General features: G+C 31.1%; 3 protein-coding genes across 6 annotated transcripts; all 3 read left to right on the top strand.

Moving 5' to 3' along the window:
- The first annotated feature begins 7,789 nt into the window (after positions 1–7,789).
- Positions 7,790–11,456, top strand: 4CL (4-coumarate--CoA ligase). Its single transcript, NM_001346841.1, is given in 5 exon segments — positions 7,790–9,039; positions 9,784–9,982; positions 10,619–10,832; positions 10,942–11,044; positions 11,137–11,456. Coding segments are annotated over 5 exon segments (1,638 nt in total). The 5' UTR covers positions 7,790–8,037; the 3' UTR covers positions 11,257–11,456.
- Positions 11,457–13,106: 1,650 nt separating this feature from the next.
- On the top strand, positions 13,107–14,278 carry LOC101250202 (E3 ubiquitin-protein ligase RSL1). The gene is made up of 2 exons (XM_004235824.5): positions 13,107–13,789; positions 13,865–14,278. The coding sequence occupies exons 1-2, from the start codon at positions 13,362–13,364 to the stop codon at positions 13,935–13,937; spliced, it is 501 nt and encodes a 166-aa protein (XP_004235872.1). The 5' UTR covers positions 13,107–13,361; the 3' UTR covers positions 13,938–14,278.
- Positions 14,279–14,415: 137 nt separating this feature from the next.
- LOC101250491 (ribulose bisphosphate carboxylase/oxygenase activase, chloroplastic) lies at positions 14,416–23,540 on the top strand. 4 transcript variants are annotated; one of them, XM_004235825.5, is made up of 12 exons: positions 14,416–15,087; positions 15,175–15,260; positions 15,364–15,373; positions 16,249–16,311; positions 16,747–16,860; positions 17,559–17,620; positions 18,921–18,975; positions 19,147–19,348; positions 20,339–20,445; positions 20,734–20,789; positions 22,309–22,401; positions 23,243–23,540. In XM_004235825.5, the coding sequence occupies exons 1-12, from the start codon at positions 14,751–14,753 to the stop codon at positions 23,351–23,353; spliced, it is 1,296 nt and encodes a 431-aa protein (XP_004235873.1). In that variant the 5' UTR covers positions 14,416–14,750; the 3' UTR covers positions 23,354–23,540. The 4 variants fall into 4 exon arrangements, with proteins under 4 accessions (XP_004235873.1, XP_025885953.1, XP_069151727.1 ...); XM_026030168.2 differs by having other exon boundaries at positions 22,829–23,540; XM_069295626.1 differs by lacking the exon at positions 15,364–15,373 and having other exon boundaries at positions 15,175–15,267.

The following is a 23,540-nucleotide window of genomic DNA, read 5'->3' as shown; positions in this document are numbered from 1 at the left end:
TACAGATATATTCACGCCATAATTTTATCTATCGATATGATACTAAATTGATGGATAAAATTGCGATATGTATTCTATTTCATTTTCTATTATACATGTTCTAGTATTTGAATGGTATGAAAATATTAGTATTCCACAAGTATGATAGAGTGCATATCATATACAATAATTTGGAATATATTTATTTTTTTCCTTAATAAAATATATGTATTCGTTATTTTTTTCTTAACGAGTATACAAAGTCAAAATGTGAAAGCGAAAATGAATGAAATAGTAATTACTTGTAATACGACAACGTAATGAACACGTTTTATGAGTTCTGAAAGCAAGGCTGAATATGCTTTGTTTTGATATATTTTATATTTACACCAAAATTAATTGTATGTGGCAGTAACACAATTTTCGAAGAATAAATATCTCCTTCGAGATTGATAATATATTCAAGTGCTCACCTCCCAATGTACAATTTTGTAGCATTTGGTTAAAGGATTAAATGGTTATTCATTATATTATAATAGAAGAGGGTCAAAAAAATATTTTTAAATTATAGGAAAAAGTTTAAAAATATCTTTCGTTTATTTTTTAGTCTAAAAATATCTTTTATTTATTTTTTAATTTATTTATAGTCTTGAAATGAACAATTTTTTCTTTATTTTTTAAAAATATTTATTACGTATGATCCTCTTATTGGATAATATAAAGAGTCCATCTCAATTAAATTATTTATCAAAAATCAAAATAATATACTTCTTCAAGATCAAGGATTTTTTATAAAAAAGTATCACAATTTTTTATTATTTATTTATTTTTAGATCAAATTCCTCTCCATTTCCTCAATTTTTTATTTGAACTATTGACTCATGACAAAAGAAAAAATTAACGGTTAATATTTAATTAATTAAATCAAAACATGATATAGATATTAATATTTTATAAAAAAAAATTACTGTTTCATACTCATAACAATATATAATTTTATCTAAAAATATATTATACATATTTTTCTCTATTTTCCTACTTAAATTTTCCCTATTGTTACGAACACCCCTCTTCTTTTTTTAAAAAATTTATTTTTAATAAGTTAATATTTTAAATAAAATTGTTTGTGAAACTTTTTCTTTAAAAAGTTTTGTTTTTGGTCATATTTTATTTATATGACAGAACATTAAAAAAAAATAAGTTAATAATTTTTTCTATTTATTTATTTTTAAAGAAGGAAGATAGATATTGTGGCACTACTAATATTTTTATGATATATTAATTACTTAAAAATAAGCTTTTTCAAAAAAATAAATAAATTAGAGAAAATACAAAAAGTACTAGATTTTTTTTATTTTTTTAAAAAAAAAATTGGGATCTTGAAGAGGCATATATATTTTTTATTTAAATAAATTTTGAAAAATAATTAATAGAGATGAGATTTTTATTTAATCTAAGAAGAAAATGATAAATAATAAATATTTTTATATATATAAAAAAATTGGTTATTCGTTATAAAGGTATAAAGTTAGTCAAAAAAGGTGAATAAAATGATATAAGTGAGCCAAAAAAGTGAAACGAAGGGTACATGTGAGCCAAATAGGTGAATGAAAGGATATTTTTAGACCAAAACATGGATAAAGAGTATTTTTAGACCCTTTCCTATTGTTCAGGGTAATTTTGGCTCTTTTCGCTATTATAAATGAGATAAATAACTTATCTTATCATTTCTGTTTAAATAATGACATAAATAACTTTTAAAATTAATTTCTCTATTTTGATTTATGTGATATTTTTAATTTTTTTGTGAGTCAAACAATTTAAATTTAATTGTAAATTTATATGTGAAATTTTTAATTTTTTAAAAATAATATTTATATATTTATAAATTATGTAGAACATACTATAAGTCACAATAATTTAAAAGTTTTAAAATATATTTAAAAAACAAGAAAATTTTACTATAAAAAAGTAGACTTATCTGAATATTAAAAATAGAACCAAAAAAATACAAGCTAATAATTTTATATATATCAAAATTATTATGCGGTTGCACATAACTAATTGGATATGTTCAAAGAATATCTTAAAGTTAAAAATGTTCACAAGTCGAATTATGAATAACTTTGTTCACTCTTTTGATCTATGATGTTCCTGTTGAAATTGTTAAGCGTTTAAATTGAAAAAATAATAATTAATTTTTAAAATACATTTTTCTAACAGCTATTATATATAATAAATTTTTTTATTCATAATCTAATTATCCACAAATCTCGAGCTAAAAGATTATATTGAAAAAATCAACACATATTATTTCAATATATAGTCTTTAGCTTTTTCTATGCATCCACTTACTAAGAATATTTCTAACTTTTTAATTAGGAAAAAATATTTAAGTGTATTTAAATTTTAATTGACATTATTATTACGATATTAAATTTTGAAAAGAATATTTTTTCTCATGCACTATTTAATTGTACATTTTAAAATTATATATATACTGATATGGATATAAAAAAATATTATATAATTATAAATAGTAATATGTCAATATAAACACATATATACTATTAAAATACACTAATATTTTTTTAAAAAAAATCTTCCATAATATTTGATATTATAACAATAATTTCAATCGAAACAAAATATTTTAAAACTCTTTTTTCCTTTTAATTAAGGTGAGAAATTTATGAAAGAACGTGTCCTACTTAAAAAGCCTCATGTAATAAGACAGAGGAGTGGAGAATATCAGAGAACATAACATAATATTACTGATTGTTATTATTTTCATCAATTATCCCCTACCAGGATGGATCTCAAGGGTAATTGTTCTCTCCGTCTAATATTAATCGATCATTTTTCTTTCTTCATGCATATTAAGAAACGAAAAAAAGGTCTAATTCCTCCACATAATTATCACCCTCCATTATATTTTGAAATAAAAAGTATTCCGGTCATTATTCTAGGAGATCACAAATACTCTCAAAAGTTAACACCCAATTTTTTAATGACTTGACAAGCCACATGGGACTAATCTCTCCACATAATTAGCATTGCCACCTAAGATCCACTACAATAGAACTTGACATTTAATAGCGATAAAGTTGCCCCCAAACTCCAAAATATTGCCACTAAAGCTTATGAGTGATTTTTAGTGGCGACTAAGGCTCTCCATCAATCATTCGCTAGTAAAACTACTTTTTCAACAAAAAAAATATGACAATTAATATTCGATTGCAAACTTACTTTCTAAACTAAATAACTTGCAATATCAATACTAAAAACATCCACTACTAGAAAATAGGTCTATTGCAACACAAGATTAATCATTGTTATAGACTCAAAAAGTACTGCAATTACATTATAGCAACGGAAACTGGTGTGTTGCATATAAGCCTGTTGCGATATGTCTATAGTAACGGTTTTACAATTGTTGCAACACACTATCTATAGCAATATTTATTCTTTAGTCTAGGACGACACTTTTCTGCGGTTGCTGTAACAGTTGAGAATCGTTTCAAAAGACCTATAACAACAACTTTATTATACAACACGGTCTACTCTATTACAAAGGTTCTTCTAAACTATTGCAACAATGTTATTAAGCTATTGCAATATACTTTTTAAATGGTAAACTATAATATAATGATAAAACATATTAAACAAATATATACTTCAACTAGTCGCATCCATATATTAAAGATAAGTACGCATAATCTTGATTTACAATTCAAGAGTTAACATACATTGATGTTCACAAAAATTAAGCCTAAACATAAAAATAATCCTAGAATGTTCAAGAATTGACGTTCATTCAAGTTCAAAAAATTAGGCAAAAAATTAAAAAGTACTGAAGCCTTTAGTTTACTCCCAACTTTCATGGTCAATCTCATAGCCCTCTATATCTTCTGCACTTCACTTGTATATGCTCCACCTTCAATCAGTGATGCAACTTCCTTCAAAAATAAAACACCACAAACAAACAAAAAACCATGAAAAAAATATACTTGCTAAAATTTTTCATTCTACTTCCAAAATAGTTTAAAGAGCAAAACTTTGACTATTAAATTCAACTCAGCTAAAAATTAGGATAGAATTATCGATACACATGTCTGATAAAATCAACTCTCTGGAGGAGAGGCGGCAACGTCGGAGCTGCTTCCACGTATGTTGCTGATCAGAGAATGGAAAAGAGAAGACCAGATGTTGGTCATCTCCGTGCTGCTGCTGGTCATCGCCGGAGCTGCTAGAAAAAGAGAAAAGAATGGAGGGAGGCGCTAAGGATATCGCCGGCTGCTGGTGTTGTTGTTCTCTCGTCTTTGCCGGAAGAGAGAAAGAGACGACACTGCCTTTAGCTCGCTGACTGGAGCTTGTTGTTTCCATCAATGGAGCCTGCTCGCTGGAGCTTCTGGCTGTTGTTTGTCGCTGGGGGAGAAAAGGAAAGCAGGGATGAAGAGGGGTTAAGAAGAGAGAGCGAGCGCCGCTGCTATGGTGAAGGGTGGGGAGTGGAATTTTTTTTATGGTTTTTGCTTTTGGTAGATTAAAATAGGTAAATAAAAATTATCTAGATCGTTGATTTTTAAAGAGATGTAAGGCTGAGATTAAATACTAGAGATCAACGGTTTGGATTAAAAATGAGGCTCTTTCATTTTACCTTTACATTTAATTAAAAAAAAATCTTTTGACCGGTGTAGTGAAATAAGTGGAGGAAAATAATTAGGGAAAAATAATTGGCGGAAATGTTGTCATAGAGTACCTAAGGCGACACTTTGTATGAACTGTTGCAATATAAAGATACTATGGAAACACTTGCAGTACTAATGCAACGATTTAATTCTCAAAGTGTTTCATTACGTTCTGTTTTACAACACATATTTAATTGTTGCTAAAGGCATGTTTTCTAGAAGTGATCCAATATTATTACGAAAAATCATGAAAATTACTTCTCGATACACATCTCCTACTATATAATGCATCATTACACATTTTATACATTTACATATGACATGAAAATAAAACATACAGTGTCCTCAAACTCCTATGTAATTGATTTATTTTTTGCTTTTAAAAAAGACAAAATTAGAATTTAATATTAAAAACTTTTAGTGCAATTTTTTTGGCTTTTGTGTCGACTATTGTCGCCGCGAAAGATGTAGTTCTTTTGTATTGAATCCTAGTTGGCGAAGCTTAGGTGGAAGGATTAGTCTCATGTGGCTTGTCAAGTCAATAAATATGTGGGGTGTTGACTCTTGAAAGTATATGTGGTCTCTTAGGATAACAGCAAGGCATTTTTGATTCCAAAATGTAACGAAGGGTAAAAGTGATCTATTTCACATAGTTCAGGGGCAATTTTGAACTTTTTCCATTAAGAAATTATAAATAAAAAAATTATTTTATTTATTCACTCCTTAAAAAACTTTTTGGATATTTTACAAACAAATGTGAGAACGTTAAAAAATAAATAATCGTAAGGCTAATATAGAAAAATCTATTTAATATTTTTTGATTTAGTAAGGTGATCAACTATTAATATATATGGAACAAATATTTTTAATATGATCAATTTATATGGGATGAAACGAGTAATGCTCAACAACAATTATCTAGTCTATATCTATAATCAATGCATAATTTAGGGAAAAGAGTATGAAAAATACTTAAATATTGATCGAATTTACTGTTACGATATCAAATTTTATGAAGGACCTTTTTTTTCCTGCACTATTTAATAGTGTATTTTAAAGTTATATATGTGTCCAAGTAGACACATTACTCTGCATAATTATGTAATATTTATGATGTCCATGTGGACATATATATACCTTTAAAATACACTATTAAATAGTGTATTGGGTTAAAGATCTTTTTTCGAAGTTTGATATCGTTACGACAATTTCAATCAAAGTTCAAATATATTTCAAACATCTTTCCCCATATATATTGTATCTATTTTACATTTACTATTAACTAGTACTTTTATTTTTTCAATATTTAAATAATTTATATTTAATAAAAATAATTTAATAAAATTACCTCTATCATTTATGGCATTTAATAAAATTACCTCTATCATTTATGGCTTCTTAATCTCTATATCAAGTCACAATTAACCACTTTTATTTTGACAGTTTATAGTAGTTGGGAAGTAATGATAGTAAATGATCTTTTTAATGTTTAGAGATAAATTCTAGAGACCCTCATGTTAATTTTGGCTCTACAATACTAATCTTACTTATAGTTTACAATATTATACTTTTTTTTATTTTAATCTTCACCTAATAATTTTTTGACTTGTTTATTAAAAATATTTATTTTAAATGATATAACTAATTTGTCATTTTTTAATATCTTTCTTTTGTTTGAGTTTGGACTAGGGAATATACCAGCTTAGAATCCAATATGAACTCATAATTCGCATGATCTTTTTATTTTATTTTTTTCCAAATGTGTACATTAAAGGAACTCGAATATTCAAATCCAAATGAAACGAAAGGCATTTAAGGAATTAGAGTAAATTCTTCCATCACAAAAGTTAAGGAGGATTATATATGGATATACTAGCATTTACTATAGCTTCTTGATTACGTAAAATAATATTAATTTAAATTAGGATAATTTTTCCTTTTTTTATTACGTAAATATTATTTATTTTGAATTAAATATAAAAGCTAAAAAAACAGAATCAATTAGCATATTGAACTAATATCGTTTTACATAAATTTTCAAGTGGATAAAATCGTTCGATTGGTCTCAATTAAAGATGAAATTGTAAGTGCACAAAAAAATCAAGTGGTCTCAATCAAAGATAAAATTGCACAAATTTTCCCTCTCTTTCTTAGTTAATACTATTCATTATAACATTTCAGTTTATTCATTAAAGTTAATTTTACCTATCGAATAATACAAGGATCAAAAGTACAATAAACCTATAATACAAAGATAAAAATTACTGTTTCTTCTAATTCTTTTATTTTAGTAGCATTCCAAGAAATCCATGTCCTCTATAGTAAAAAAAGAAGAAGTCACAAGAGTGGATAATAAACATTCCAACGACTTTTATTACTTTAAACGTATAATAATAATAATGGAACAAAATAATTAACACTAAGATCAAACAAAGAAGGACAACTATTAATGAGCAGGACAACAATAATAAATACTCTTTTTATGTCCTATTCTCTATTAATTGATGAGTAAGTATTCAACAACATATGGTTGTTAAATTAATTATTGAAGTCCCCAAGTATTGTCTCAAAATTCACTTCGTAATTAAAAATATGAATACGGCACTTATTAATTATTTATATTATAATAGTTTATTCGTTTATTTACTTTAAATATCGATGATATTTACGTAAAATTATGCGCACGTTAATATGTTTTTTTTTTTTTTAAATGAAAGTGCCAATGACCAATTCTCGTTAGGTGAAAGTGTCCCGTTCTACTGATCGTCAGCAAAACCCCGTTCCCAGCAAGTTGCGGTAGGTGAGGACTGAAGAGCCTACGTGGAAAATACTAGACTTCAAAATGTCAACTTTGAATGTCAATTTTGACCCTTTTTTTTGCTTTCCGTCCAAATTTATCTAAACGTAATTCGATGAAACACGATATTTGAGAAAAATAGAAAGACTTTGCTTAATTTTATACATATGTTTTTAGATTGAGGCGTATATTTTATCAAATAAAATGTATAAAAATAAAAATTATATTACGTAAATTAAGATAGAAGATTACATTTTTCCTTTTAAAATCCCAATTATCCATCACCTAACTATAAGAACCTAAAATTCTAACTACTCTCACCAACCACAAGACTCTCCCATTTTTTTTGTATCCCCCAAAAAGGAAAAAAATTGTAACAATTTTCCATGAAATTGCCCCTGAACAACCCTAAATACCCATAAACTCCCTTTCACCTACCACAGGCTTGTTTTTTTTTCTCATATATATTCATCAATATGTGTACATTCATCTTCAGTACACCATAGCTAAAAATCCACTTTCTCTTTTAGCTTTTGTGTGTGCTCCAAATTTTTCCTTTTTTTGCTCTCAAAGATGCCGATGGATACCGAAACAAATCAATCAGGAGATTTCATCTTTCGATCTAAGCTCCCTGATATTTACATCCCTAAACATTTGCCTTTACATTCTTATTGCTTTGAAAATCTTTCGGAGTTCAGTTCTCGCCCCTGTTTGATTGATGGTTCAAATGATCGAATCTACACTTATGCTGAAGTTGAACTTACTTCGAGAAAAGTTGCTGTTGGGCTTAGCAAATTAGGGATCCAACAGAAGGATACAATCATGATCCTCTTGCCTAATTGCCCTGAGTTTGTGTTTGCGTTTATTGGAGCATCGTATCTAGGAGCAATTTCAACAATGGCTAATCCTCTGTTTACACCAGCAGAGGTAGTAAAACAAGCCAAAGCCTCAAGCGCTAAGATCGTTATCACACAAGCTTGTTTTGCGGGGAAAGTGAAGGACTACGCAATTGAAAACGATTTGAAGGTTATTTGCGTCGACTCCGCACCGGAAGGTTGTGTTCATTTCTCCGAATTGATTCAATCCGATGAACACGAAATTCCTGAGGTGAATATCCAGCCGGACGATGTCGTAGCTCTGCCGTATTCCTCCGGTACTACCGGGCTTCCGAAAGGGGTGATGTTGACACACAAAGGCTTAGTCACGAGCGTTGCGCAACAAGTTGATGGAGAAAATGCTAATTTGTATATGCACAGTGATGATGTGTTGATGTGTGTGTTGCCTCTGTTCCATATATACTCACTCAATTCTGTTTTGCTCTGTGCATTGAGAGTCGGAGCAGCAATTTTGATTATGCAGAAATTCGACATTGCTCAGTTTTTGGAGTTGATACAGAAGCATAAAGTGACGATTGGGCCATTTGTACCGCCTATTGTTCTCGCCATTGCTAAGAGCCCATTAGTTGATAACTACGATCTTTCATCAGTAAGAACAGTCATGTCTGGTGCTGCACCATTAGGCAAGGAACTTGAAGATGCCGTCCGAGCCAAATTCCCTAACGCTAAACTCGGTCAGGTAAATATTATTTTCTTACGCGGAGTTAGAATTTAAATTTATTACTATTTTTGTCTCAATTTATCTGACTTGAATAACACATTCCTATATATAGTAATAATTTAATTATAAAATATCTATTTTATCCTTAATAAAATAATTTATCGCCACATAAATCCATTGAATCCTTTATTTTTTAAACTTCATAATAAATTAAATTAAATCATATAAAATATAACGAATGGTACTATTTTCCCCATAATCTCACAATAACTAAAGGTTATAATTGGAAATAAACTTTTTCTAAAGTTTTAAACCAAACATAAGACTAGATAGGAAATAATGAACCAAACACTTGCTAAAAAATAATCCCTGCATTACTAATTCATGCATTAGTAATCCCTACATTATGCATCTTTGTACCAAACGACCCCTTAATTTTCACGTTCTTATCCTGAAATAACATCCAGTCAGAAAAATTTAAATATAATTACACGTTGTAGATTTCTAAATTTTGGAGTTAGAAATGGATTTTGTTTGAATAAGTAAATATCGGTAGATAAACGTCTATTCTTAAAAAATGTGTACAAGAATACTGCACGCCTTTGTGGACATTGATTTTGACTTTTAACAATATATTTGCCTTATTATGGTTTCTTGATATTGACTAGCCAGCCACGATACAATGTATTATTTTATTATTGTTAGAATAAATTTTCAAATTTAAATTTATTGACTAATTAATAAATTATTAAATTAAAATAGGGTTATGGAATGACCGAAGCTGGTCCAGTGCTGGCGATGTGTTTGGCATTTGCGAAAGAACCGTTTGATATTAAATCAGGGGCATGTGGTACCGTTGTGAGGAACGCAGAGATGAAAATTGTGGATCCGGATACGGGTTGCTCTCTGCCCCGTAACCAACCCGGTGAAATTTGCATTAGAGGTGATCAAATCATGAAAGGTATGTTAAAATCTTAACGTATTCTTCGTAAACTTAAGTTATGTGTCAAATTAATATTTTGGTCAGGTGACCATTTACATTTATTTTCAAAATACATGTTTTTATAAGGTACATACTTATACAGATAATAGCACGGTTTGTTAAGAATAATAAATTATACCAACTAGTGAACCTAGATCAAGATGCATTAGGGGCCATTCATATTTCAAATAGAGTAAAATTTATATTGATTTGATAGATCTTTCAAACGCCACAAAAAATGATTCTATCATCAAAAGCTCACCTACCACTCCCATCATTTTTTTAATTTAAAAAAGCGAAAAAACTGTTTTACTTTATTGAATACAAGATTGATATTATTAAATCAGAAAGTTTATAATTAAAAAAATAGTCGAAAAATAAAAAATATATTCTTTTTTAAAAGATCAAAGAAAAAGTTGAAAAAAAGTTTAGAGTACCTTTCTACCTATTGAAACATGTCTGGTCTTTTACCATAAAATTGTGGAACTATTCGGTGTATATTCATTCGCCCACCTGCCCAACTACTTCTATTTTGAGTCTTAAAAATTCTAAGTTATCGCATATTTTTATTTATTTAATTATATATTAAATAAAATAATAATTATTTTGTTGTAGGTTACTTGAATGACCCTGAAGCTACAGCTAGAACAATAGAAAAAGAAGGATGGTTACACACTGGCGATATTGGATACATTGACGATGATGATGAGCTTTTCATCGTGGATCGATTGAAGGAATTGATCAAATACAAAGGATTTCAAGTGGCGCCTGCTGAACTCGAAGCACTTCTTGTCAACCACCCTAACATTTCTGATGCTGCTGTTGTCCCGTAAGTACATTATATTTTTGTAATGTGCAACTATAAATGCATAATGTACGATGTAGCTAGCTCTAAAAATAGTCTAAATTCTGATAATTTGTTAAATTGTGTTGGACAGAATGAAAGATGAACAAGCGGGAGAAGTTCCAGTGGCTTTTGTTGTTAGATCAAATGGATCTACCATTACTGAGGATGAAGTGAAGGATTTCATCTCCAAGCAGGTTTGTTTCATCTCGAAACAATTACGTGTTTGAATAAAAATGCATACATAGTAAATATTAACTGATTCATTTTTGATACGTTTTTCAAACAGGTGATATTCTATAAGAGAATAAAGCGTGTATTTTTCGTGGAGACGGTACCGAAATCTCCATCAGGAAAAATTCTGAGAAAAGACTTAAGAGCTAGACTGGCTGCTGGTATTTCAAATTGATGGAGATACTATATGTTGTTTGATTTGTACCTTATGTTCGATCAACATAATTTCCAGTTTGGCAACGGACGAAATATGTCTGTAAATTAATTTATGACTTCTTTTATTCATCTTTTCAAATTATTATGTGATGATAAGGTATCAAAAGTATTTTTTGTGGGAAAGAAATATATAAAGAGTTTGTGTTTACATTTTTCTTATATTATAATAGTTATGTTTATACATAATTAAGGGTGTAGATATGAGTTGATTACAAAACACAAAAGGACTTTTTGATGATCTAGTGTTTAATGAAGTTAGTTAAAAGTCATGAGATTTAATATTTTAAATTTTATTAAAAATGAAATTATGAGATCAAGTTTTTAGTGATCGAAGAAAATTAAGTGCGTTGAATTTGAGTTATGGATCATCACAATTCACACCAACCAAAACTCTCTTTCCCTCTAATTTTTGTGGTGAGATCACTCCATGAATTTTCGTGGTCATTAACAACTATATAGTAGAAACAAGTACGACTTTAATAAGACATATTTTATGGATGCTATAAATCAATTATTTTAAAATACAAGTTTCAAAAAAAAAAAAATCTTAAATATCATATCAAGTCAAATAATACCAAATAAAATGAGTCGGATGAAGTACTACTTATTTGCTTACTATTTGTATATAGTAAAAATCTATTGAGGTCCATTATTGGGTCATTTATAAGTCTTGAGTAGGAACATGCAATCATTTAGGTGGTGTTTTTGTACTTGAGGGTGTGCAGACTGCAGATCTTACTTGCCCATCTACTTTAGAACCTCATTGAGGACCAATAAATCCAATACTGATGGCCCAAGCCCAATAATCTGTTTAATCTGAATTGTATTCATACTGGCCCATATTTTGGCTAAGCATCCAAAACACAAAAAGGAGATGCATGAATTAAAACAGTATAATGTTGATCATGATTCATGAAGTCCTAATTTGTGACTCATGTTGGCCGAACCACGTCGATTCAAGGGGTTCATCTGAATTTTTTTAAATAAGGAATTATATCATATATTTAGTAATTAAAATTATTTTTTTTTCATATCTCTCCAGTAGGTGTTGAATCGTTATATAAATTGAAATATGTGCACAAGTGAACAAGGAAATGGCGTAATGTTTCATAATCAAATGTTATAAAAATTTATAATCTTAAAAACAAAAATAAAAGAAAAGTTTGAGTCGTGTATCAAGGACATTCTTTTTCTAAAAAATATAAAATTAGAGCCTCATTAAATAAAGAATAAATAAAATTCAACACTTATCTTGAATTTTAAACTATAAAAAAGATCTCAAACAAATCAGAAGCATAACCAATTGCCAGACCCACATACAGCCGTTAGAATACTTGAACACTCATTAACCTTGAGATAAAATTATTTAAAATCTAAATATATAAAATTTTCAGCACCCAAAATGAACAAATATCATGATGGATGCAGTGGGTGGTCTAATAGTTAGTTTGAAGGATTTTTGGATTTGATTCTTGCTTTGAACAATTATTTACGCATTTTTTTTAATCTTCTCTTTTCCTCCCAGTATAAACTCTCATTTACTTTATTTTAAAAAAAAAAATCTTTTTTTTATATAAGTACTAATCATAATTTTATTTACGTTATATGAATATATATAAATATATTAATAAGAGATGGAGAGTTCATCTCTATTCTGACATTATATTATACATAAGAAGATAGAGATATACTAAGTCAATTACTTAGCTACTACTTTTGCCACAATAATACTTGAACGCCAAGTTTGCTACAGTAAAGTTGACATGGTCATCCATTTTATTTCACAACAAAAATTCCATTTTTATTCCTAATATAATCAATTTTCATTTATTTTTTAAATTTTATACATTGTGGATTTAAACTAAATTCAAAGATCACGCACGTTTTAGTCATTTTTCCCCCCCGACTTGACCTTCGTCATAATGGAGGTACGAGTGATGACTTCACCAAGTCTCTGCATTTTTTTTAATGTCCAAACAGTCCCTAATAATTCAGCATAAATACCGACTCTATTCCCATTTCCCCAATACCAAAAAAATACATTAACCATTATAATAGCTCAGAATGTCTCTGCATTATCTGACATCAGATGCGAAATTGGCAGAGGAATTGCAGAAGCAATTTGTTATTGCAGAGTCCTTACAAATTTTCGCAAGGTATGAAAGGGGGTTGATTGAGTCAGCTATTCCGAATCGAGAGAAATTATACTGTCCTTATAAAAAATGTGCAAAATTGCTGAGCCATGATCCTGATGACGATGAAGAGATCGTTATGAAGGGGAAATGTCCTTGGTGCGCAGGACTGTTGTGCGCGCGGTGCAGAGTACCTTGGCACACTGGGCGTGACTGTCAACAGTTTCAGGAAGAAGAAAAAGACAGAGAAGATGACTTAAGGGTTAAGCTACTTGCTGAAAATCACAAATGGAAGAATTGCCCTCATTGCAATTCTCTTGTTGATAAAGTTGACGATGGCTGTGTACACATCACTTGCAGGTTAGTGTCAATACTTTTTATGCCATTGATCATTTTTAAATTTACATTAACAAGAGAGTAATGTTGTGGATTCAGGTGTAATGAGGAATTTTGCTACGCATGTGGAGCAACTTGGAGCAAAAGGCATTGGAATTGCCAGACTCGTTAATCCAATTGGAACATGAAGATGGACAAATACGACTACAAACAATAAAAATTTATCAATGAAACCTGTCGTAATATTTCATTATATATGATTTTTTAAAAATACGATACCATATTTATTTCATGTTAATTAAAGTGAGTTGATGATACAAAAGTTACTTAATCATGTCGTTAATTTGATGCGCCATTCAAGTTGTAGTATTATTATTACAAACTTGATCAGCCTTGTTTAGCAGTCACTCGTTGAGTTGTTGTTATGCTTAATATGTCGTTAATTTGTTGTTTTGCTTATTACTTGTTCATTTTAAAGTAACATATTTATTGAGTACCAAACTTTTTTACTCATATTTCTTTTCCATTCTTGTCAAAAGCTATTAGACTTTTCGTTCTTTCTCCTTTTTTGTCAAAAGTTATAGAAGGGACACGGAATAAAAGGCGAGCAGTTAATAATCAATCAATATGCTACATTTAGTTATTTTCTAAACGAACTACTAAGAAATTATAAATAACAAAATAATTTTACGAATTCATATCTCAAAATATTTCTTAAATTTTATAAACAATAAACGCTTTAAAATGAATTAACTGCAAAGATAATAGAGGAAAAACATAATTAATGATTTACTAATTTAGGAACCTAAAAAGGAATTTTAGACAGAAAAAGAAAAGAAAAGAAGGAAGGGCGGGTTATTATCGTGTGTGGCGCGAAAAACCTCCAAGTGATAGCGTTCCGATAACGTCAAACGAAAAAGCGTGTGAAGTTAATAACGGCTAATACAACAAAAAGAAAACTAAAGGCCCAAATTTCTTCATAACAATGGCTCTCTTGTTCAACAACACTAATCTCCTCAGAGCTCCTCTCACTCTCCACTCAATTCCACTTTCTTCTACTAAGCAATTCCCCAATTACTCTTCTATCTCTGTTCGTTGTTCATCTACTAATCAACAGAGTGATGAAGTTCGAGATTCCGATCAAGATGAACCAAAGAAGAAGAAAAGACTCTCTGAACAGTCTTCATGGGAAACGAAAGATTCTGATGGCAAAGATTATCTGTATAGGCTTGGTGCTGAGGCAGATAATATGAATATTGCTGTTGGTGCTAGGGCTGGCGTCATTGATAGCCTATTCGCCGGAAATTTCCTTGGAAAAGATTGTAATCAACTTCGATTTTTTGTTTATCATTATACTAGTTCATTGAAATTGTGTTGTGTTTATTGACGATTATCGTTGTTTTTTCCAGCCGATATTGTGTTTGATTATCGGCAGAAGGTGACTAGGTCGTTTCAGTACCTTCAAGGCGATTACTACATTGCACCTGTGTTTCTGGTACATTGTTCTTTTGGAGGATTTTGCTTATTGTTCGGAGAAAATTAAGCAAATACGAATTTCTCACCCGTTTCTTGTTTTTTTGTTTTCTTGATGTGAACAGGATAAAGTTGGTAAGTGACAGTCAGTGCAGCCATTTTTTAGTCTTCCAACAGCTCCATTCTACGCGATCTTTGTATCTTGTGTATGAGTCCTGGTGTTTTGTCTGCCAGTATGAGTTTGATTCTTGCATTTTAGCTTTCTTTGGTATCTTTCTTGCTGGAGTCAATACTAGAGATCAGCTTGTTTTATGATCAGGTGGCGTAGCTACAAGTAGGGAAGGGTGGCTTCGTCGAAAAATTATACCATGTACATAGAAAATTATACAGGTCAAATAATATTTTTCATACATATATATTAAATCTTGAACAGCCCCCTAACAAAATTTGTAGCTTCACAACTGAAATAAATTCTGATACCATTTTGTTAATGGATTAAGTACTGCTCTATTTGGCTTCTCCTTACAGTTATTATTACTAGTAGAAAGGCAACCTTTTCTATTTTACATTTTCTTGTTTGGGTTAAATCTGCAGAGAGCTATGACTTAAATAATCTTTTAACTTCTGATTGTTCAAAATTCATATAAAAATTTATGTGTTGCTATTGTTTCATTTCATATATGCGTTTTCACTTTCCCAGCTAAGGTAGTAATAAGTGGGCAAACTGAAATTTCCTATAGTAATGGGATCTATAGAAAATTTGTCTTGATGGCTGATTGAGGACTCAAAGAACTAATCTATGTATATTACATGTTTTCTCACAATCCTCCTTCCTTTCCTTTGATTTGGATGTGTATTAACGAATTGATGTAATAGTTCTATGCAGATATTAACATGTGAACTTGTTATTTCCCCCTTGCACCTTTTATGCTGTTATTTCAAGCAGAGCTGCGTTATTTAAACACATTGGTAATAACCTTTCAATGATATGTGGAATCTTATCCCTGCAGTGTGTCACATTGTGAAGAACTACATTTCTAATATTTTGAACGCCAAAGTTCCCCTGATTCTAGGCAAGTAATTTCTCTTTCCCCTTCTGCTGTTAGAAACTTTAGGATCTTAATAAATGTACCTTATTATGCGAAAGTATTTCTTGTACAAGTTTTAGTTTTTGCTAGAGATGTGTGAGCAACATTTTGTTCACTGCTTTTCCTTTTAGAATAAACCCGTGATACTTCATATTTTATCCTAGTGTAGGATTATCTTAGACATTTTGACTCTTATTTTATGTTTCCTGTACATGATAATTGCTTTACACTTAAATTCAATCATGAAATGCCAGACCAAAATATAGTTTTGTCATGCAGTACAGTAGCTAGCATGATCTTGTTATTCCATGAACACTGTTAGTTTTGCTGCAAAAGATTTTGTATTATGCTCTATCAGCTTTTAAGTTGAATTTTAGGAGTATTTGAGAAGATATTGTTAAGTTGATATTTTTGTAACAGGTGTTTGGGGAGGAAAAGGGCAAGGCAAAACATTTCAGACCGAACTGATCTTTCAGGCAATGGGAATTGAACCTGTCATTATGTCTGCAGGAGAGCTAGAATCAGAAAGAGCTGGTAGCATTATTTTTTTAACTGTAAAAATTGCTCAAGAATGAGTTTGGAATTTATTGACTAAACTTCGAACTGGAGTATTTATCATCATCCTTGGATAAAGAAACATAAAGAAAATAACCCCTTGCAACTAAGATTTTGAACTATAACAAGCTAGGGTGTCAATTTACACTAGGATGTAAAAAATCCTGTCAATGTTAGATCTGTTTGATGATTTTTGATGCAAGATGTGGACACAAAACTGACTCGTTGTTGTCCCCCCTCTGATATTGCTCCCACTGTCATATCAGGAAAGAAAACACTGACTACCTTTTCTTAAAATTATCTTCCATGGTATATTATCACGAAGCTATGCGTAGGTAAAGCAATAATTTTCATAGAGGAACCAAGATTTACTGTTGCTGTTTTATAAAAGTATAATTGATATATATATATATATATATATATATATATATATATAAACATAAACAAGAGATCACCCTCATCCAACAATTTTATAGGTTAATATGGTAGATGACATTGCCATAATGAGACACAAAAGCTTACATGCAGAAACTCTTCCCAACTCAATTTGAGGACTCATATTTCGACCATCTAGGATGATGATCATATTTATTTCCTTTTTCCAATTCTATATATACACATCTTTTACTTTTACATGAGTTATTTACTTATTTTTCTTTTCATCTTTCCTCTAACAGGAGAACCGGGAAAGTTAATACGTGAGCGTTATAGAACTGCTTCTCAAGTGGTTCAGAACCAAGTTAGAAGCTTTACTGCTTTTATTACCGGTATATGTATATGTTAGTATGTCTGGGTCGTGTTACTCTCTACATAGGTCATGTTATGATTTATGTTATATGCTATAACTTATTATCTGTTTTGGTTTTGACACATATTAATTCATTTTCTTGTTTCTTGTTTCCATTGACAATTGTTCATAGGGTACTGGATCACTCTCTGTTACTTTTTTTCTGTGAATAGAAATTCATACAGAAGAATAATAGTGAACAGCAACTTTCACCCTACTTAACCCCATTATTTTATAGATCTAAGCAGCTCTTCTTCTCTGTATCCTGTTTTATTTTCATCCTCAATGCACAGGTTTCTTATTTCCCTTATTTTTAATCATTCTTTCACTTTCTGTTCTTTCCTAGGATTCAGGCCATCTGCTACAGCAACAACTTCATTCAGTTATGAATATCATTTCCCTCCGCTTCCTTTGAAATTCTTTTCCTTGCCACGTGCCAACACTCTTCCTTTTCACCTCTTTCTTTTTCCCTTCTTATCTGGCATTCACTCTTTTTTGTTGTTGTTCTTGCCGGCTGCCTTTACGTCTTCATTTTCTTCTTGCATGGCCTTATTGTCTCTTTCCTTTTTCTGACTATGAAATTGTTGATTTTTTTAAAACCATCAAAACTATGTTGAAATATTGTGTTACTTTGAGTACGTTTTCTTTAATAATATTAATGGAAGAATAATGTTGCTACTGAAAATATAAAGAGAGTATTCCTAAAAAGAGGTTTAGTCCAGTTTTGTGCTTCTGGTGTATTTTATTTTGTTTATGTAATGACTAGCAAGCTCTACTTTTTACTTCTTTCTAAAATGTTTACAATGTTCCAAATGGATATATGTGTGATCAATATGAGCGCTCCCGATAATGCAAAACATATATTCCTTCCTTTGTTCCACACTATATTCATTATTCTAGGTGAAAAAGAAGTAAAAGTGCACACACAGAGACCAATTTTAGATCGAGAGGCAGATGAAAATTGAAAACAATAAGAATAAGACATCCATGATATGCCATGTTCTTGAGAATGTATACTTAGTCCCCTGGGGAAAGAGTAGCTTCACAGCTTAGCATTTGGATGCATTGTCTGTTTCACTCATGAACATATGTTACAAACGCATGCGTATTTAATTCTGGATACGATTGAAGTTCATGACTTTTGTGCTTTACTGAAACATCATTTTAATTCCTGCTATAATTCTCTCTGGAGTTTTTTATAATGTTTAAGTGAACTGTTAATGAACTGTTTATGGTTCCTATTGCTTGACAGGGGAAAATGAGTGTTTTGATGATCAACGACATTGATGCTGGCCTTGGTAGATTTGGTAAGATAGTATCTTTACTTGGATGTACTAATCTAGACTTGTGTTTTTTCAGTTTCCATCACGCATCTCTTCGGTCTAAATGACTATATCTTTCAGCTCTCTTTTTGACCAAGAATTAAATGAACTGACATTATCCTATAAAGAGATTGCTTTTTCTTTTTTGCTATGAAGGTAACACACAAGTGACAGTCAACAACCAAATTGTTGTTGGAACTCTGATGAATTTGTGTGATAATCCTACAAGGGTAAGTGTGGGGCAGGACTGGAGAGAAGGAGATATAACACACAGGATTCCCATTATTGTGACAGGAAATGATTTTTCAACAATGTATGCTCCTCTAATTCGTGATGGGAGAATGGAGAAGTTCTATTGGTACGCCCCCTTCTCTCCTTGCGTGTTCTAATTGTTCGTTGGCTTCTTTCTTGCAACTTCGGAGTATATATAGGGGTGAGTTACAACTTATCAGTTGCTGTAGGTTTGGTGCAGTGCAGAAACCTCAAAAGTTCTATCCTTAGTCGATTTACTTTTTACTTTTGAACATGTGAGGTTAACTTTTATTAACATCATTAGCATCTAAGGGTGCTGAGAGGGTTACATTCAAAACACAGGAGCAGAACTTTTTTTTTCTAGCTTTGCAGTAACAACTAACAAGGTGTCGACATCATTTACAAGGTCCATAATACAACAAAAAGCTAAGGAAATCGCTCCTGGATTTAATTTTTGGGCCACTTCAGAGTAAGGGTAGAATACCTATTTGTTTTTATGAACCACCTGACGGTCCATTTGGCGGACACAATTTGACTTCTAACTTTCAAGTTTATGAAAAAGACCGTGCCACTGAAGCTAATATTTGCAGTGATTTAAGTATATACTTTTTCTACAACAATTGTTGTTTTTATCAGGAAAATAGTGATTAATGTATATACTTTGGCTTTTTCTTTGTTGATTTTAAATCATTCCAATATTATGCTGAAACTGAACTAAAAATTCTTGTTCAATCAAAGTTAATAATGTTAATTTAGAAAGGGGGATAGTCTCTTCTTCTCATCTTCCCTTTATTTAGTAGTATTATTTAGTATTCACGTAGTATCTTACTTTTCATTTTATTTATACTAAATGCTTCATTTTTGTTTTCTTGCTATTTTTCTGTCGTTATTTGGCTATATCTTACACTTCTTTTAAGCTGAGGGTCTGACACAAAGGTAGGGGTAAGGTCTGCATACATCCTACCCTCCCAAACTCCACTTGTGAGATTTCGTTATGTATATTGTTGCAAATGAATTTTTAGATGTTCTCCATGGACAACAAATTGTTGTTATACATTTCTCGAGAGTAGTAACTACTTTCTCTATCATGATATAGGCAGCCCACCCAAGAAGACATCGTGAATATTGTTTGCAGAATGTACGAGAAAGATGGCATAACAAAGGATGAGGTTGCGACTATTGTTAATACCTTCCCAAATCAAGGTGACCAACCATACATGAAAGTTGTTTTAATAAATACATGAAAGTTAATACAATTGTTTGAAATTTTTTTTGCTGGCTCACACTTCTGGCAATAAGGAGTTGCGATCGCACACAATCACATTGTTTACATATGTTAGTATGGGACTATGGATTGGCTAAGAATTGGTTAAATATTACAGTTAATGATCATAAACTGTTTATATCACTAGATTGTCATATAAATAGAGCAAAAAATGCAGAGATGTGAAAGCCTTTTCCCTCTCATATTTCTTGTTCATCTCTTGGCAGCATTGGATTTTTATGGAGCTATGAGATCTAGAACATACGACCAGTCCATCTTAAAGGTAATCTTATTTGAGCTATGCCATTTTACTTTATTCAACCTTTAGCCTAGCGTGTTTCCTAGGTTTCTTCTTGAGATTTTTCTTGAACTAATTGGTCAAAGAACATTCTCTCATTTTGTCAGAAGAAAGAAAGGCTAATGTTGCTAAAATTTTCTCTTTATCAGAGTCATTGGAGAAAGTCAGGGTTAACTGTCTACTTAATTAGCTCTTAGAATTAGTTTTCAGATGATGGAAAAACATGTAATTTGGTGAATGATGACATTATTATGTCTGGGGCAGTGGACAGAAATGTCAAGTTGCTGAGTTATGATCATTGCATCTGTGTTCCTGAAGCTGGGTATTCTATAAGATGCTTTTCTATCAATAAAGAGAAATAAAGAAATTTCATGGTAACCTCAGAAAAACGACATTCCACATTTTCCTTCTACCCTGAAAGAAAACTAGATGACCATGTTGAGGTATAGCTAAAAAGGTTCATGCTTTTGTGTATATTCAACCCTCGTTATAACAATCATTTGTTATAATGTCATTTCACTATAACAGCCTGATTTTCTCCAGAACCGATTTTTCATTACGTCAAATACTAGTAACATCACCTCACTATAGCAGCCATGAAAATCAAAAGCTGCCACTATAATAGTGAATCCTTAAGAGTAGTTCATTAATGTTGTAAAAACTTATCAGGAGACAGACCTAACTTATGGAATTACACTGGGTTTGTTGTTGTTGTTGAGTGTTCTTCAATCCATAGTAGATTCACATGGTTCTGTAGTTACTAATTACTCTCTTCAACTTCTCTCAATTTACAAAGTTTGGGTGTTCTTTGTTCCATAGTAGAAATCTTGAAACTAAAGTAATATGTCAATAAAGTCTCTTGGGATTGAGGTGTAGTTGTTATCATTACTGTTGTAGAGTAATCTTTATTGTTTTTCTGGAAAGTGAAGAGCTGCAGAACAAGTGAGTTTATGAGAACTCAATATTATATTAGGATTAATTTGAATTTATAATGGAAGTTGGGACTTAAGTTATTGATTGGTCATAAAACAATGCAGTAGAGCCTTTCTAGTCTATTGCAGTACCATAGAGGCAATTCTCATTGTTTTCAGGATCAGTAGTCACTATATAGATGTTGCCAAAATCATAAGGAGGCTTTGCTGCCAAAATCATAAGGAGGCTTTGCTGTAATTAGTGAATAAGATAAGATACAGATTCAATGTACTATAGTATTGCTCTATGATGGCTGGTTCTCGGACTTGTAAAATTCGGCAGCAAGCACTGCATATTTTCAAGCTGGTAGTCAATTCCACTTTTAAGGTTCTCAAAACGGTCAATAGAAAAAACGGCAGTTCCTTAGTGAACACATTTGCTTCATCAGTTGTTGTTGCTTGTAAATGGTGATTACAAATAATTAATTTGTGTTTGCTTCTTACATTAGTATACAAGTTTCTAATCTAACACCAACTTTCGGAGGCTTGATTAATATTTCAGTTACTTTTTTGCGCTTTCCACGTTTATGTAGTGGGTTGAAGACTCCGGAGGTGCTGAAGATATTGGCAGAAGATTTCTTCGACAAAGAAAGAAGGGAGAACTCCCAGTTTTTATTCCTCCAGAGGTAAGGCATTTTCTGCTTCCCTTCCTTTTCCATGAAAGGCAGGAGGAAATCTAATTTCACTTGGTAAGTTAATTTTTCAGGTTTTTCATGTTTGTTGATTTGGCAGAAAAGTTGTCGGAGAACTAAAGAATCTCTTTTCTTACATAAGCAAGAAAATGATAAAAATAATGGAAAGGGGTTTTGTTGGGTGGGGGTGGGAGGGGTGGGGGTGATTAATTTGCCGCGTGGTATAAGCACTAACATTCATCAGGTCATAAGGATAAGGGGCTGAAGGAATTAGAGGGAAAGCGAGATTTAAAGAGACCATGTATTTGGTCTAGCTAGAAAGTGTTTTCAATTGTCCTGGCCAAATATCTGGAAAACATTCTCTAAGAAAATATGTTTTTTTAAAAATGAGGAAAATAACTTCGATACCTATTGTTGGCAGGAGGTGTCATATATCTCGTGGCATTAATGGATGTGCACGCAAGCTGGCACGGTCAAAACTAGGAAGATCAATTAAATAGAAGTGTGGGGGTAGTAACTTAATCCGTCCAAAGTTTATTTGTGTTCAAGTAGTTGGGTCAAACATGTAATGAATAACTAGTATTAAACAACCGGGCCAAGTCAAGCCTATTACTTAGACAGTTTCTTGTTACAATTATGTACAGGAAATCTATCTAATCCATTTATCTCTTTCTTCCCTTCTATTTTTAGTTAGAGATTGGAGTAACTTATCAAGTTCTTTTAGCTTAGGTCTTCACACATAAGCAGGGTTGAGAATCAACTTGAGGACTAGCTACTCGATCTCTTAGAAGTAAAATAGTTCACTTATTCTACTGGTTTTACTCTTGTTGAACAGCAAACACTGGAAGCCTTAATTGAATCGGGACACTCTCTCACGAAAGAACAAATGCTGATTATGGAGAGCAAACTCTCAAAAGAATACATGAAGAACATGGATGAAGAATAGTATGGAGTGCTGCTGCAACTATGTGAGCTAAAGAGGCTTCAGGTTGGTTTTGTGTATATCATTGAGTGAATAACAGTAAATAATCTTTTTGTTTTACTGTGAATCCCAAAATCTGAACATCTCAGACACAATCTTTATTGCTCAACTAAAATTATTCATTTACTGGAGTTATCATCCTTTTTACAAA

Source organism: Solanum lycopersicum, chromosome 3 (assembly GCF_036512215.1).
Source record: "Solanum lycopersicum chromosome 3, SLM_r2.1".
Classification (NCBI taxonomy): Eukaryota; Viridiplantae; Streptophyta; class Magnoliopsida; order Solanales; family Solanaceae; genus Solanum; species Solanum lycopersicum.
This window is presented reverse-complemented; position numbering and strand designations above follow the sequence as displayed.

Coding starts and splice junctions, on each gene's coding strand:
- LOC101250202 (XM_004235824.5), top strand. CDS start 13,362: ATGTCTCTGCATTATCTGACATCAGATGCGAAATTGGCAGAGGAATTG. Junction 13,790..13,864: donor TGTGTACACATCACTTGCAG/GTTAGTGTCAAT, acceptor TTGTGGATTCAG/GTGTAATGAGGAATTTTGCT.
- LOC101250491 (XM_004235825.5), top strand. CDS start 14,751: ATGGCTCTCTTGTTCAACAACACTAATCTCCTCAGAGCTCCTCTCACT. Junction 18,976..19,146: donor TGCTGGCCTTGGTAGATTTG/GTAAGATAGTAT, acceptor TTTGCTATGAAG/GTAACACACAAGTGACAGTC. Junction 22,402..23,242: donor CAGTTTTTATTCCTCCAGAG/GTAAGGCATTTT, acceptor CTTGTTGAACAG/CAAACACTGGAAGCCTTAAT.